Source organism: Phymastichus coffea, unplaced genomic scaffold, assembly GCF_024137745.1.
Source record: "Phymastichus coffea isolate CEN01 unplaced genomic scaffold, Cenicafe_Pcof_1.1 PCOF00159, whole genome shotgun sequence".
Lineage (NCBI taxonomy): Eukaryota > Metazoa > Arthropoda > Insecta > Hymenoptera > Eulophidae > Phymastichus > Phymastichus coffea.
In genome coordinates, this window is record NW_026706970.1 from 339,973 (window position 1) to 357,379 (window position 17,407).

General features: G+C 38.7%; 1 protein-coding gene across 2 annotated transcripts; it reads left to right on the forward strand.

Annotated features, from left to right (window-relative positions):
* The first annotated feature begins 514 nt into the window (after positions 1–514).
* Positions 515–16,668, forward strand: LOC131672833 (serine-rich adhesin for platelets). 2 transcript variants are annotated; one of them, XM_058950324.1, is made up of 16 exons: positions 515–988; positions 1,955–2,098; positions 2,235–2,363; positions 2,446–2,612; positions 2,690–2,915; positions 2,996–3,402; positions 3,636–4,244; positions 4,750–5,025; positions 5,515–5,931; positions 6,008–6,501; positions 6,574–7,022; positions 7,103–7,594; positions 7,890–10,226; positions 11,025–11,151; positions 11,214–11,794; positions 13,585–16,668. In XM_058950324.1, exons 3-16 carry the CDS (start codon positions 2,237–2,239, stop codon positions 13,599–13,601), a joined length of 6,726 nt encoding a protein of 2,241 aa, XP_058806307.1. In that variant the 5' UTR covers positions 515–988; positions 1,955–2,098; positions 2,235–2,236; the 3' UTR covers positions 13,602–16,668. The 2 variants fall into 2 exon arrangements, with proteins under 2 accessions (XP_058806307.1, XP_058806306.1); XM_058950323.1 differs by having other exon boundaries at positions 13,602–16,668.
* The last annotated feature ends 739 nt before the right edge of the window (positions 16,669–17,407 follow it).

The following is a 17,407-nucleotide window of genomic DNA, read 5'->3' on the forward strand; positions in this document are numbered from 1 at the left end:
TGTGATTACCGTTCAGATGATCCATTTCCAACAAATCAAAATTGTATCAAAAATCGACACTCGAATCATGAACAAAATTGAAGAAACAATAAAAAATAAAAAGCCAAGAGCTTGCACACTCGCAAAGGTACGTAAAGGCTATAGCTCGAATAGAATGATCCAAGCAAACTATCATACAAAAAAAGTTCGGTAACCATTATAACTAATCGGACGACGAGGATGGTCTTTCTGTTACATCCTCATCCTCGACCCTCGTGCAACCCACAGATATGTATAACACATATTCGGTCTTTCCGATCTGCAGAAATCGCCACAAGGCGTCACCTCAATCTTTATCCCAACCAGCACGATCTACATAATCTATCTCTTTCTCGCAGGCGCTTTCTTAGAGAATATTCGATAGTCCGTCCTTGTCCCGCATGCGAGCAATCTCCCGTGGTGCCCCGCGCGATTGATTTGCGCATGTCAGTTGGCCGCATTGCAAATGGCGGCACCTTGTTATTGTCCATGGCGTTTTACGAGTGCTAGTCCGCCTGCTCGTGTGTCGTGGTGCATCGTTTGGTCGCGCCGCGATAACATGGCCAAGAGCAAACGAGATTCGCGGAGTTGTCGTTAGGACCGCAAGTAACTTGTGTCTCGTGTGTGTTACACCGCGCTCGCAGCGGTTCTCTTCAGACACCAAGAAGCGAACGAGAGAGCAAGGCAAAAACTCGCTGAACTCTCAGCAGCGCCGCCACTATCCAGCCACCCCCATCTCCGATCCGCGACGACGGAGACTACGTCGTCGCTTGAATAAACCATCCTGGTCAATTGCTGTTTCTCCCTATTTTCGCACGCAGAAAGCTCGTTGACGTGCAGTCGTGCCGAGTCGCGCGTTCGACTCACTCTCTCTCTCTCCAGGTGGAAAGATCAACACAGACGGTGGAGAGAGAGTGAGAGCGGCATACTCGACTGAGCGCGAGCGGCAGCATCGCCGGGACATAATGGGGTAATTGCCGCTGAATATATCGATAGATCGGGCATAGCTCTCTGGTGTGTACGGTGTGTGTATGTGTCAAATGTTACGGCTTAAAGCCTGGACATGAGGTTTTACGCGCACCTCCCCCGACGGGACAAAATGGTGGCCCGCGCTCAGCTCTCCTCAGTGCCTGCTGCTGCTGCCTGTCTGTGTATGTGTGTAAGAGTGCGTCGGTGTACATGCGCGCCGCCGCCGCAACCGCTGCCGCTGCATATGCAAGCACCCGCGCGAGAGTTACAACCGGGTGTCTGTGCAATGTGTTTGCGTGATATTAACTTGCTAACAGATGTAAACGGTATTTCATCGATAAATATGCTCATTGTTTTTGCTCCGTATTTTGGTTAGGTCATTCTTCAATCGTCAACCCAGGCTCTTGACAGGGAGGTTTGCTTGGTTCTCTAGAGAAGTCGGTGTGCAGGATGTATGGATGGCTTAATTATAGTGCATCAAGCCTTGAATCTGATGGCTTCTTAGAAATAGTGCTGATATTTCCTTGTGCAATGAAGAGAGAGTGTGTGAATGAATAAGAAAGAGGAAGAAAAAAAAGTATGCTTGATAAGAGAGCCAAGGAAATATTGCTGCCAGTAGTGGTAGTTTATTTACTTTTTCTCAGGGCTGTTATCTTATTTCATTTGATGAATTGATTATTAACATGCAGAAGTTGTTCTTAGTTATTGCTTGACCAGTATTCAAAAAATTGTTGGTCATTATGCTATGATCATGGCTCTAGTGTGTAAATGGAAAAGAGAATTCATTTTGACTCTATGTCTTGAGGTTAATTGTAGTAGACTCTTTATTTATTTCCTTATAACAAAGTATGTGTGAATGAAGAATGAATATGTTCAGTATAGTTAATAATATCACAATTATCACTCACTTATTTATTTTTCAACATTGTATATTAATTAGCTAATCACCATGTTGTAATTATTGTAGGAAGCAGAATTGATAGATATGTGACACTGGATGGATTTAGAATGTTTGCTTTCAAATTATAAAGGCAGCATTTTGCTACGCAGAGATTTCACTGTACCCTAAGGTGTTCCCAGGTTACTTGGGTAGTTATGTGATTAATTGTTGGTAAGTATTTTCTGCTTTTTCATTCTAATTTTATGTTGTAATTGTCAGTCAAATCCAGTTGTTCAAAATCTTGTTGATCACCAAACTTAACCTATCTATTTTTTTAACAAGTTATGAATCTTTCGTCTGTTTTTAGAAATGGCGGCTGATAGTGATGGTGATCTAATTGAAACAGTGGTAACGTGTGAGGGAGACATACAAGATCCAGATTTTCCAGAAAAATTCAAAGTTATTGTTGACCGTCTCAAAGTCCTTGTCTGCAAAGGTAAACAAACAGTTTAAAAAGCTAGCGAACTTTTATAATCTCACAATTTGGATTAATGATAAATGATTTTATTTCCTTGTAGATAAGGAACAAGAGCTAAGAGTTGATAAAGTAGAACCATGGAATTCAGTGCGGGTAACATTTTCGATACCCAAAGAAGCTGCTTTGAAGTTACGAGAGCTGGCAGCCCAAGGTTCTGCCACCCTCACACAGCTCGGTATACTTTCTGTTCAAGTAGAAGGAGATCAGGTATAATCCTATTTTTTTTGTCCTTAACCTTTATTAATTTACTGATTACTTACCAAATGTTTCTAATTTGTCAATAGGTGATCTCACTAAGGATAGCTGGACGATATGGCGGGGAAACGCAAGAGATAGTGCTGCACTCAGGGCCAGCGTCACAAGAAAATGGAAGCAAAGAATCCCAAAGTGATTCCAGCAATAATGCAACTAGTTTAGACAGTAATGCTACTTCTGTGCCTGGACCTAGCAACGCAGCGACTGCCAGCATCTCGTCGACACTTCATAATGTCGCTCAAATCATTGCAGCTGGTACTTATACACGGTTTTTACCAGTTCTCATTTGCCTTTATTTTAAATATTTTGCTAAATACATATATGTGTGTGTGTAGGTCCATCGTCAGAAAAGCCACCACCATTCCGTTCGCCGAACGTGGTCGCGCCCACAGACTGTGATCCAATTCCAGCGTTTCTTACAAAGAATGCTCAACCAAGCACGGTGAGCGGTACCAGTGGCAGTACGAGTCTTCAGGTTCCAAGTACCAGTAGTGCATCACCGAGGACGCCAAGTTACAATGGACCTTTCCCGTTTGCCAGTATGACACACGCGGCACAAGCTATTCACAGTCGAGTCGAAGCCGCGGGTAATGCTGTCAAAGCGGTACCAGTGCAATTCAAGCATCATAATCAACCGCCACCGCCTTATCCAGCCGCCAATGCTGCCGCTACTGTTGTCAACCAGGATGGCATTATCGCGGGTGATAGCTCGCCACAGGCTGTTCGTGCGGTAACGCAGCCGGTAAATTATGTACTATTTTTATTTTTTGCGATAGATTTTCTATTTTGAAGTCTGAAAAATTGTGAAAGCAATTTTTTACGTCAATCATTTGTTTCAATGTTGATAAATGATATACATAAGTTTTCTGACCGTTTTATTTTCATCATATTTGTTTTAAAAAAATTCAAATAGCTTATAAAGTTTAAAAAAAATGCTAATTTCGCATTATCCAATATGTAAAATTAATTTTTCAGGTGGCAGTTGTCGGTCAAAGTCAGTACAAATCATCGAACGTCATGGCATCTAGTCCATCGCCGAATAATAGTAATGCCTTGACAGCGAACTCAGTAATCGGCGTATCCGCAACGATGCCAGGCAATCAAGTAGCTTTATCGAGTCCCCTTCTCGTTAATCTATTGCAAAATGATGGCAGTGGTACATCTGCGCCTCAACAGCAACAGCAGCAACAACAACAGCACCAACAACAACAAAAAATGTTACCACCAGCAGTGGTAGATGTATCGGTAGCGAACCGAATACGACCACAAAAAAAGCCAACGGTCAGAAGGAAAGATCTGGTAGAGTCGCCACCGCCAACGAGCCTCGATTCACTGCGAACCGAGGATCTAATCGTGTCGACAGCATTGATCGCGGATATTGGAACGGGACATGGACCCTCAGCTTTCGCACAGGTTAATGCTCCGTCAACAGTGCCTCAACCGCTGCCACAGCAGACGGCCATGCAAGTACAAATCCAACAGAAGCAGTTCCCCATCAGGCAGGAACTCACTTATAGGCCTGCCACTCAACAGCAGCAGGTGCAAACGCAGTTGGCCGCAAGGTTTCCTGTTAACGGTCAACAGGTTAGCTATTCTTAATTGCTTTTGACGTTTTTTTCTTTTTAAGTGTATTGTGATTAAACGGTGGACATGATTATACAGAATTAGACGAATGAAATATTGAAAAATGTTATACTGATAAATTACAAACACCAAAGGAGGCGATGAATGCACAATTTTTAAATTATTGTATCAGTTTGTCAAATTCAATGTCAATCTCATTTCAGTAAAATAGATCACAGTGATACTGCTATCATTAATAATTAGAATATTACATGGAAATCAATTTGCTTTTATAGGAATTCGATGTAGTTTTTACTTTCGAATATGCAATTACAGCTAAAGCAATTGATTTTTTGTTCTTTCTTTAACTTTTTTTTTAATTTTATCACCATATTACCATTTAGGGGAAAAGTTTTCTTTTTATAGTATCCATTTTTCTATCTCTAAAAAGTTGCTATGAATTCGCTATGGAATGAAAATTTTTAATTCTGTGAATCTTAAGAACAAGCATACGAATGGATTATAGGTAAGGACACCATCGCAACAACGGCAACAGCAGTTGCTATTGCAACAACAATCACAACTGAACCAGCAGCAGCAAAGTCTGACGACGCAAGCGCAGCTGATACAGCCTCAGCAGCAAATGCAGCAACAGATCACCGCCGGAGCGCCAGTTATACAACAGCCAAGTCCCACGAGCACCGGTCAACTGTTGCAGCAACAGCAACCGATGCTTCAGCAAACTCAAACTGTCGTGGGGGTCAATGTAAATCAGCAGCGGCTTGTCTATCAGCCAATCAGGGTGTGTTTTTTATTGTATTAATTTATTCTTGTTTTTATATAATACTTATTTTAATATAGTATGCGGGAAAAACGGAGTTGGTACCTATACCGTTGATGAAGAAAAATAGATTTCATTCAGGTTCTCTCAAAAAACAAAAAAGAAAGCAATTTTTATGAACTATGAACATACAATAAATTATATTTTTAACAATTAAAATTTGTCATGAATGTTAAGTTACCTATTAGAAAGTTATTAGTAAACTTTTCATGATATTCTTAATTCAAAATAATAATTTACTAAACAAAAAATCGAGATAGAATATTTGCATTGTCATCGTAGTACTTTAATTCTTTCATTTTTGTTTCGTAATATTTTCCCCTATTTAACAAATATATCAACATTAGTATTTGTAAGAGAACAGTCAGGGAAATAACATTGTATTTAAATATCGCATTTAACTTAAAATAATGACTAATGATAAAAATAAAAAAAATCAATTTATTATAGTCAATGCAGACTGTTAGCACGCCACCACAACAACAAACACCACCTCCATACCCACAGCGTCAGCAACTGCAACATGTACCTCAACAGTCGCAACAACAAATCCCAGTACAACAATTGCAGTTACTAACCCAGCAACAACAGCTGCAACAACAAACGCTAAACGTGCAGCAACAGATACACTTGAATCAGTCGAAGAGTCAAGCGAATGTAGATGCTGGAACAACGAATGATTTCCGGTATAGCCAAAATATACTGAACAGGAATAGCTTTGATGTGACGAATGGGACCACGACGTGGACAGCTACCACGCAGCACCAACAACAGCAACAAAATATTGCTGTCGCCGGAGCACCGCAAACGATTGTTGCTCAAACGGCACCTGATGCCTTTTCGCAAAGCGGCGGCAGTTTACCGAAAGTATATACGCACATGCACTTTTTTACATCCTATTAAAAGAAACCTATTTGTATCTCTTTTTCTTTTCTATTTTTAGCATCTCACGAAGACAGTGATAGCCCCAACAGTAGCAATACCACAGACGAATACAACCGTTTCGACATCGAATCTGAGCAACAATCCAATCACCATAACTGCAAATAGCGAGTCAGCCAAAGTCGATGAAGTACCTGCGGAACCGGAATATACATCGTCGGGTAAACCTAGACAGTATCTGATAAATCCGTTGTCAGGTCTACTGGAACCAATGCCTAGCGATACTTCGGAATCGGAGCCAGAAAGTGCCCTCGAAGCACAGGATGACTTCTTTTCTTATCAATCGCCGTCAAACGACAGATCTAATTCAATATTCTCGGATGATGACGCGGATAGTAACTTCTCGCGGAGAAACGACACCACCACCAATACTGATCAGTCGGATTCCGAAGCAACAACGAAGTCCACTGCAAGTGAAGGCAGCTTGAAACATAACAGACTCAAATCTAATAGGGATTCGCATAGTCCCATGCCAACAGAGAAAATCAAACTTAGGTACTAATTTTTCTCAGCTCAATCCGTTATTAATTAGAAAGTAGTATTAATTTCTTGGTTAACCTATTTCAGACTGAAACTCGAAAAATCAGAGCCAGTGACGCCAGCATACAAAGTGGATGTATCGTTCGTAAATGCGCCGACGGTGCGCAAAGCGGACAAGACAGCAGTGAAGCCCATTACGCCAAGTGCAAATGCAACTACGGCGAGCAATGCAAGTAATAACAGTAGTGTTAACGTCGGTGGCTCGATAAGTTCCAGTAGCAGTCCAAGTGCGATGGCGGCAGTTACTGGTAATGCGAGTCCAGGTTCAGAAGAACCGCGAGTACCGCCACTTCATATATCATTACGAGGTCGAAACGCCTCGGTTGTACAAATAGGTAAGAAAGAGAAGAAGTTGCTGAAAGAAGCAGTTGATCATGATGCGGCGGGCGTTAAACGCCGGGGGAAACTGAAGAAGATGAAAGACGCTACCGATGGCAATAAGCTTTTGCAGAAGAAATCTCTTAATATGATTATCGGTGAGTAATGTTTGATATTAATATTAAAGTTTTTGTAAAAAGAATATTTAGTTACACTTGACTGTACAAAACTATTTCAGGAACATCGTCCTCCTCAAAAATGCCTTTATCCAGCTCCGCCATAGTAAACAGTGCGAATGCCGTGGCGAAGGTGAACAATGCGCTCGTGACCATGGTGGCCAAGAGCAATGCCTTAAAACAGGAGAATACGAGTAGCGGTAGCAGTAGTGGCGGAAGTGGTAACGCATCTCCAATGGAATTAGGAACGCGGCTACCACTACAACAACAACCGCAGCATCTACATCAGCAACAACAGTCGCAACAACCGCCGAACAAAGTTACGAGTAGCGGTGACGTTGACGATTTGCCGCTAAACAGTAGAATACCATCGCCTCTCAAGCACAAACCTTCCGTACTCAATCAACAGCAGTTGCAGCAGCAAACACCGGTTATGCAGAATACGCAAACACAGTTACAGCAGCAGTTGCAGCAACAACTACTACAACAGCCGCAAGCAGTCTTGGCAGAGACTGAACTGGTTAATCACACGAATGAGCATAAAATTGGCGGAGGTGAGTACACTACAGACTACTAAAATTTTTCATGATTTTCGAATGTTCATTGAAAAATAATAAAGGAACAAGGCCAGATATAAGAATAATTTCCACCTTATAATTGCACTGAAAGTGAATGAAAACTACGATAAAAATAACGTGTATAATTGCCAAAGTAATTTTTTTATAGAAAACAAATAAACGTTTGCTTATAATTTTTTAGTTCTATTTTTTTGTGGTATAGTTTAATAAGTGATCATTAGCATCTATTAAATTCAGGTTATTAAAAAAAGATCAACACATTTCGTTGCAGGCAAAACCAAGAGAAGAGACTCAAAGAAGAAAGTGGAACCTATAGAGGGTCTTCACCGAGAACAAAATCTTCTCTCTGGTGGACGGATTCTCGATAATGCAGCAAAATGGCGGAAACTTGGTTATAAGGGTCCGGACACGGCCATCGCCACGAGCACTGTCCCTCAAGCGAGTCTCAAGAAAAGTTTATCGCCGTCAGAGTCTGTTAATACGACAACGGTGGCGGTGACAACGACGTCGACAACGACGACAATAACACCGGCAACGACGACGCCGACGGAAATGAATGATCTTAAAAAAGTCGGCGAAGTGCGACGTATTAGCGAGCCAGTCCGACAACATGAACCCAATGGTGTTCGTAAGGAGCTAGCGAGTCAAGAAAAACGTCGCCGATTGAGCCTTGTCGATGAAAAAGACTTGGAATCTCAAAGCTTCATTCAAGAAGATCTGGCTGAAAAGCTCAAGAATCATGCGAACGATCGGCAGAAACTGGTAGTGGATCATCTAGCATTGGCCAAACAGATGAACATCGCGCCCAACAAAGTCGAGACAACCGTTCAAAGGGTGACGCTATTAAAAACGTCAAACCCCGTGACGACGACTGAATCCGTGGTGATAGCGGCGAAAGAGTTAGTGGAGAAAGCTATACTACCGATCGGCGAGATCAACGTCACGGAGGCGAAAGTCAAGCAGAGACTGTTGGAGAACTCTACCCTTGAAGCAAGTGCTAACGCCTCCAACAATAATAACGGCGCCGAAGACAGTGGTATTGAGTCGATGGACGCGTTGTCAGAGAAGTCGCCAAATCAAGGTGAATCCCCGCTACACAGGCCGGTGCAGTCTCAACAGTCTCAGGTGGTAGTGGAACCGTCAACGGCGACGATAGTAGCAGTCAGCAACAAGAGCAACAACGTGCCTTCCTCGACAGTTAGTAACGATATGTGTTCAAACGTTGCCGTAGCGGAACAAAACCACTTGGAGCTGGATGTCAAAGCTGAGGAAGACGGCAGCAGCGATAAGACGACGCCGACGGTAATAAGTGAAGTGCAGTCGTCGGAAGTGACGGTAGTGATGGTGAAAGAGGAACCCAAGTGTAATAATGACGAAGAGACGACGACGGCGACGAACGTTATTAATGTTGTCGAGGACAAAAAGCCAACTCTGCTCGTCGGCGGCGGCAAGGGCGGCGAGTCTAGGTTAAGTGATAGTAGTACTAGTGCAGTGCCTGTTGTTACGGAGAACCACGTGGTAGAACTGGAGGTAAAAAAAGAGGAGCCGGAAATCGAAGATACGAGGCAGCAACAACTTGAAGGTGCAGAAGTGAAAAAAGAAATAAAAGAAGTGCTGGCGGCGGAAGTAAAAGAAGTGAAAGAGGCGAAAGAAGCGAAAGAGGCGAAAGAGGTGAAAGAAGCGAAAGAAGCAAAAGAAGCGAAAGAAGCGAAAGAAGCGACAGAAGCGAAAGAAGCGAAAGAAGCGAAAGAAGCAAAAGAAGCGAAGGAAATGAAAGAGGCGGAGGAGACAAAGGAGACAAAGGAAATCAAACAAGAGATAACAAAGATCGAAGTGAAAGAGGAAGCGGCGCAGTCACCATTGGCAAACGACGATCCACAGCCGATTCGAATAACACCACCGCTGTACACATACTCGAATCCGGCGGTACTGCAGCGAGACGAAACTCCGAGTCCAGCACCGGAAAACGCCGAGTTGTCGGTGGTAACGACAGTGATAGCGCGAAAACGTCGACGGAAGCAGGAACTTGAAGGTCGCCAGGACGTCATCTGCATCGAGGAAACCGACGAATCCAACACGACAACGACCGCGACGGCCACTACCACCGCTACAAGCACGCATTTCAACAGTCATGAGCAAGGGACACGTGGCAAGTCTTTGCTCGAGCAGTTACTCATCGAGATCCCCAACGATTCTGGGGCTAGCGCGGAGAAACGTTCTCTTCGCACTCGCTCGCAAAAGACGTCGTTGAACAGTCCAGCCGAACGTCGAAGTATTTCGCCTTATGCCAAAACCACGGCGGCAGCATCGGCAGTCGTGCAGCAGCCAGCCAAGACTAACAAATTGTCGCCGTTGCCCAAGACCACGAGCAAACGCAAGAGGCAGGAGAGCGAAAGCAGCGTTGCTTCTAACAACGAGGAGCCGACGCAGCCGCACCAGCAACGGACAGGTAAACGAAAATGCTCGGAGAACGCCGCCGGACTTATTAAGGCTTGCATGGACGTAGACGAGGCTACCACTACTGGTCCTAATAAGAGGCAACTCACTTCGGCCAAGGATCTACATCCGGCCAAGAAGGCATGCAACATTTTGTCCAGGGCAAAGAAAGGTGTTTATTGATACTCTCTCTGATGACCAGCGGATTGATATTCATACTTGACGATGCCACGTTCAATTGGTTAATGGGCTTAGGAACGTACAAGAAATGATACTTTTGGAATTGTTTGTTTGGAATTTGGCGTTGTTTTTTTAATTAAAAATTTTATTTTTCTGTTTTATAATATTGTTTATGTTCTCTTCCAGATCTAGTTTATATATTTATATTTTGTGTTGTTTATTACTTATTTTTGTGATTATTGCAATAATTTAATTGATTCGAATTATTTAAAAAAGATAACACTAAATACAATTGTATCGTTCAAATTCCTAAAAATCATTAATCTGTTGAGCTATGTACGTATTTTTATTAACTGTAAAATAACAAATATAAGCCACATTTCTATAGCTGAAAGTTATATAACAGTATTAATATATTCCAAAGTAAGAGACTTGAAACCTGTGGATTAGATAATAACGAATTAATTATAGATAAATTATTGCTCTTTTATAGTAAAATATACATAAATTTAGTAGCGAAGATTCAAAGGACATGTTGACTAAGCCAGTTTATAAAAAAGTTGATCTTACAAAAAGGACCTTTATTTTTTATTGTATCTTGATGTTGTGTATATATATTTTGAATATTATGATATTTGATATTGTAATTTTGAAGTTTTAGATTTGTGTGTTTATTTTTAGTTATTATTAGTTGTATATATTATTTGTATCTTAGTTTGTGTGCATATTTCGTAGATAGCTTTTTACTACATTAAAAATCATTAAATATCGATCTTAATTAATATTTTAGCTCAAGGACCAATGCTTGTAGATATAGAATCATCTGACGACGAACATTTGTCTGAAGTTTCCGCAAAAATTAAAATTCGAGCAGCTGACGATTTGTCAACTGGTTCGCCAAAACCCAAAGATCAAAAGTAAGTTTACCGTCTACGTTGTGAAACCATTGCGATGGAACTAACAGTTTTTCGAATTTCAGAAATAACACTGGCAACCCTACGACGACCGGTCAGCAACCTGGGAACCTACAAAACTCGACGATAGGTACAGGCCGAACACAGCGTATGCTTTCGACAAAGCAACAACCCCAGCACCAGCAGCCCCCAACTCCCATTCAAACGCAAACGCAGCAACAACAGCATATAACATCAACTACGACAATGACGACGGTAACAGCTATAACGCAGCAGCAGCAACAGCCATCAACGACAATGACATTAACGACGATGACGACGTCGACGTCGACGACGACGACGACGACGACGACGACGACGACGGCTTCGACGACGTCGACGACGACAATGACGACGACGATGACGACGACGATGACGACGACAGCAATGACAACGTCAACGACGACGACGGTAAATACGACGGCAGTAAGAGAGAGGCTACGCGGGAGTTCTGTTTCGAGTAATGAGTCGCTTGGTGAAGTAACGACAAGACGCTCCGTACGACAAAGCACTGCTTCGCCATTGGCCACTCCAGCGGGTAACACCCGCGGAGCCTCTCGCACCATGGAAGACGTCAATCGAAGGAAGACAAGGAGTGGAGCTGCTGGTGAGTAGAAAACCGAGAGAAACACTACACGACACACAATAAAAATAAATGCGCGCGTTGAATCGCTTCTTTCCTTTCTTCGCGCGGATAATAAATATTACTGCTGTGATAATTGTGCATTCTCCATGGACGAACACGCCATTGATAGAGACAGAAAGAAAGAAAGAGAGAGAGAGATATTTATTGTGTGCAAGCTCGCAAGGGGATGTACGCTCTATCGCCGTATACACACGGGAAATTAGAAATATAATAACATTGTACATTCTTGTTGTTCCCGTGCATAACGGATGGATGCGAGCTTTTAAGTTACAATTGTGAAACAGCGATTGTCTAATCAATAATATACTTGTAATTAAGCAGTAGAAAGCGATGAATTATTGTAAAAAAAGAGAAGATTAAACGGATATTTGGCAGCTTCGGAAATCTCACATCCCCTTGAGAGCATTTTAACATATATTGTGCGGAACGGATTTTTTGATAAAGAAAAATGTCTATCTTATAGAAAAACGTTGAGAGAATACAGGCAGGTGAAATCAAAGCAACTGTTGTCATGTATGTCTTCATTTTTTTTGTAATATATATAGATAGATTTTATATCGAAGAAAAACAAATACGTATAGTCGCATAAAGTTCTGATGGACAATGGACTAAAAAAAATTTTTGTTTTGTTTTTATGTATATCTACGAGAGCTAGAATGATGAATTTATACATAATAATTGCTCTATAATTAGAGAAAGAAATATATGATATATATATATATTATTTGAACATCATGTACTATAAATTATAACGGAACCTAATACCAGTCCATGAATAAAAAAATACCTATATATATTTGTTTTAAGTTTTTAATTTTATTTGAGTTTATTAGTTTAATTGAGAGTGGTTTGTATTTGGAATACACTTGTACAACATTAACTTCTCATGTTATTTGTAAAGAAAGAATTTCCAACAATATTCATATCAAATATGTATGTAAAATATTAAATTGTTTAATTCTAAATATAATCTTAAAACAAATATCTCCGTGCGAGTTTACTTCTTTATTATGGAAATTTCATCCGTCTGTGTTCTTTAGAAATTTATTATTACTATTATTATTATGCTAAGTATATATTTACGCACTCTCATTTCATCAATCATTATCATGACTTCACTCTTTTATCACTTATCAATATATCGTATCCTCGATGTACTGATTAGCCAATTTGTTTGATATTTAGTTTTTTTAAGCTACTGTTATTACTTTTATGTTTCCACCTTTATTATCTACTGCGTAAATAGTACCTTTTTCTGTTTTATTTTTATCGTTATCTAACAAAACGCCGTACTTATAATTTTACAACAACGTAACATCACTATATTGTATATTGAATGTATAAAATAAAAGATTGCATTGGCATAGCATGCATTTTCGATATGCTGAACGAATATAACTTCCAATAATTTTAATCAACCGAACGATTTTTCTCATTGTTAAAATCACTAGAATTAAGTTGAAAGAAATTGTTAAAACGTGTGTGCAAAAAACAAACGAAAGCTTTAAATGAATTGAAAAATAGATTTTCGAATTCTGCCTAACAAATAAAACCAAATGTAAATACAAATAAAAGCTAAAAGCATAAAATAAATTGAATTGCAAAAGTAAAAAGAAAAAGAGATTTTCCATAAAGCAGTTACTTTGTCATTGTACATTGAGCATACGATGTGTTTAGAAATAATCGGCAATCAACACATAAAGACACACGATCAAACCATTTTTTAATTGACGAAAAACAACCTCGTACAGCGGGCACGATTTTCTAGTGGCAGCCGAGGCGACGGAGCAGTCCAAGAGGCGGAGGATATCTCGCGAGAACAAATGACCTTCGGACAGTGACCTTGACAGCGATTAGCTAGGATCGTCGCTCAAGGTCAAGCCAACAACTCTACTCGCTGTCACTGTGTGGCTGGACTCCCCTTGGTGAATCCACTCCCGTCGCACAATTACACGCATGTCTGTTCCATTGCCTGATTTAAACAATGATTTGTTGAATTTTTTATTTTATTATTTTTTTTTTTCGGCTTAATTTGAAACAATTTGATGCTATATATACATTTTTTCGAATATTCCGGTGACCAAGACTGTGCTCTTATTCTTAAGTAACTTTTTCGTCAGAAAATATGTGTCACTGATAGACTTTTGCTTGTTCGTTTCGCGTTAAAATTATTTTGTCTTTTGAATACTGTACGTTATTATAGTTCATTTTTCGAATGCATATGTGTGATTAAAAAAAAAGAACTTTATTCTCATAGTAAGAAGACAGTAGTCTATCAGTTGATCAAAATTATTACAGAGTTTATATGGTATCTAGGATGGTTGAAACTTATTTAACAAGTTCGAAAAATACAGCGTTGGTGAATAAGTGAAACACGAACTTTATAAAAAGTAATAATGATAATTGTAATTGATAAACGGTGACTGAACAGATGATAAAATTAGAAAAAATGTTAATCACGATAATTAATACATAAAACAAACGCTATATATTTTGTAAATAATTTCTCTGGAGGTGTGCGACGCATCACTTTCATTGTAAATACCAAAACCGGTTCAAATTTTTATCGACAAAAATGGAAGAAAATCTAACTATTTAAAATATTATAACTTCATCATCATCTTCATCATATTAAATTATGACGTACTTCTCTTTGTCGTCGTCAAAATTTGAATTGTTAAAAGCTCACATCGATATCTTCCTTAATTAGTCTCCTTTAATCGTTAGATTATATATTGACACCATTGGAAAATGAAGCAATATGATTTCCTATAATTTTATAGTTAGATATTCTTGTTTACCATTACGTGTACATGCGTTTCTCAGTGATAACTGGCAATGATCGAATAATACTGGCTACTCTATAGCTTAATTGTAGTGTTTCTATTATCTTTATTTTCTCTTCTTCATTATTAGGTTAAGGTTCATTTAAATGCAATACATCACACACGCAAGTAATTCTGTATACCGGTCAATCATATATGTGAGTCCCCTCCCTTTCTTATTTGTTTTTTTACTTAGAAGTTAAAAAATGTTTATTTATATATACGATTAAAGTGTCAATGTTATTAGTAGAAAAGCATAAAGGTTTTCACGTGTCGCTTTTGTGCATATTTTTTTGGTTTTTTGTTTAAGAGAGGATATAAAAGAAATAGTCAAAATTATAAAACTGGACTAACAGGAATAGAATTTTTTAGTTTTATATAGGTTTTCAGAATCAAATGATTTTGCAATGATCTAAAAATTGTATATCTTCGCTTAAATTAGAAATTTTTCAGAACTGAAGTCTTCTTATCTGTTTTTTTTTATGTAGCCGACTTGATCTTGACACGCCAATCGAGTTTCTTGTATCAGCTTCTTTTTTTATTTTTCCTTTTTTATATTTTTTATAGTTAATTCATATGTTCATATCAGGTTCAATTTAAATTATTCACTGCATGAAAGTTGATGGTATCTTAGGGAGAGAAAGCTGTTTTTGTACATAATAGTATATGCATAAATCCATCTCATATAGTAAAAATATACTACGTTTCTATGAGAAGTTGTACATAAAAGAAAATGTGCGTAAATAGAATTAAATTTATTTTGATTTTTACTTTATATTGTGATGGGAAAAAGTGTAATGTGAAAGCTTATTTTAATTGTCTTAAATGTCAAAAAAAAAGTAAGGAACAATATTCCGCACTTGGAAAAAGAGACATTGCGAAAGGAAGAGAAAAAAAGATTGCTACGATCAAACATTGTAATTTTTGTTGTAAAATATTTCTTTGATATCAAACAGTTAGATAGACTAGACATTATCATGTTATAACTTTATCACAAAACGTTGAAATAATTGTATAAATTAAAGATTGAATGGATCAAGCTTCGTGTGTACATAATGGTACCTTAGTTGTAAGTGAATTCTGATCACATTAAAGGGCTTATGAAGTAGGTTATCTAAAAATTAGTAAGGATAGTATAAAAAAAGAATATGAGAGAATAAAATAATTTTGTTGCCGAGGCAACTTGCGTATGCATAGCTTTCCCGAGTGAACTCTCAATGTACAATATAAGATTAAATGATTATTTATAAAAAATAAACGCAAGGCGAAAGTCTGGTCCTTAATGGAGTCATTTTTGTATAAAAAATAAAAGCTCCGCTGTGTGTATGAGTGTGTGTACATGCGTGCGTATGTGCGTGTGTGCGTGTGAAGAAAAGTGACTCTGACGAAAACAAATCTCCTTTTATACTTGGTAAGAGGATACGACTACGACGTTGTTGTCGAGTGTAAATTTCTTCTTCGCGAGCCCCTTAATTTTTTACGGAGAGTACGAGGACGTTGTAAAAATACTAAAAAAAAAAGAAATTTATTCTGTCAGTATATGTAAGGCAAGCAAGCTCGAAAGTTTTTGCTCTCCAAAATGAATTTAAAAAATTAATCCCACGTGAAACATTTGTATTTTTAGTAATAAAATATAAATATTAATGATGATTCAAATGACAATTGAATTAACAAAAAAATAAAGTAAACAACACAAGCCGATTGATAATAATCCAAATTGTGGATGTGCAAACAGAGACAAAACAAAAAAAGTAAGAATGTTAGATAAACATTATTATATTTGTAGAAAAATAAAGAGGACGAAAAATCGCGAGAGAACACAAAAGATTATGAGATTGCGCTATAATTATAAAGACGAAAAAAATATTATGATTATATTATTATCTATTATTATTACACAAAGTGAATACACAACATAGTAATTTGCTAATTGTACCTTTTAATAATTACTGTAGACACATTGATGAAGAAGGTTTTTTTCTTGTTAATTATTAATTACCATAGACTTACCAGAAAATGAAAAAGTGTTATAAAAAAAAATAAATAAAACTACTTGTTTTTCAATTGTAACTAACTATTTTCTTTATTTCACAAATCTTGAAAGAATTTGACTTGATATTCTTGTTATAAAGTCATTTTTGCAAGGCTGAGTACTAAATGAGTTTTAAATAAGTTGAAGCTTTCGAAGAGAATTCCACGTAGCATTTGATACAAATCTGTTTATTGACCGCTTGAAAGTTCAATACATTTAATTTATTTATTTAGCAATAATGTCAGAATAGTATAGCCGAGTACTTAAAGCGAGAGAAACGCGTTGTGTTATTACAATATAACATTCAGGTTGACTTTGCTTGCAAAATAAACGATCTAATTTTGATTTGGGTTATTGGCCACGACCGAACTATGTAATACTATTTTGGAGAGGAGTAATTCATTCGATCTTATAGATTTGTGATTCGCAACTAGTCATTGAAGAGCAATTTGGGATTGTGGAGTTTGAGAGAGACGTCGTATATCTAAAGGACGCACATGCAGCCGGCGTAGAGCTTGATGGTGTCATTCTTGTCAGGATAGGTCAGGTCCACGTTCATACAGCTGGACGTAGCAGCAGCTGCCCTGTTCTCGGCATCGGTTACCGACGTGGTTGCACTCGATGTTTTCCAGCACAATGGGCGCGCGATTGCCGGGATTCGGGCTGGTCGCAACCGTGTAATTTTGCATATTGATAAGCTCTCGGTTTGGCGTAACT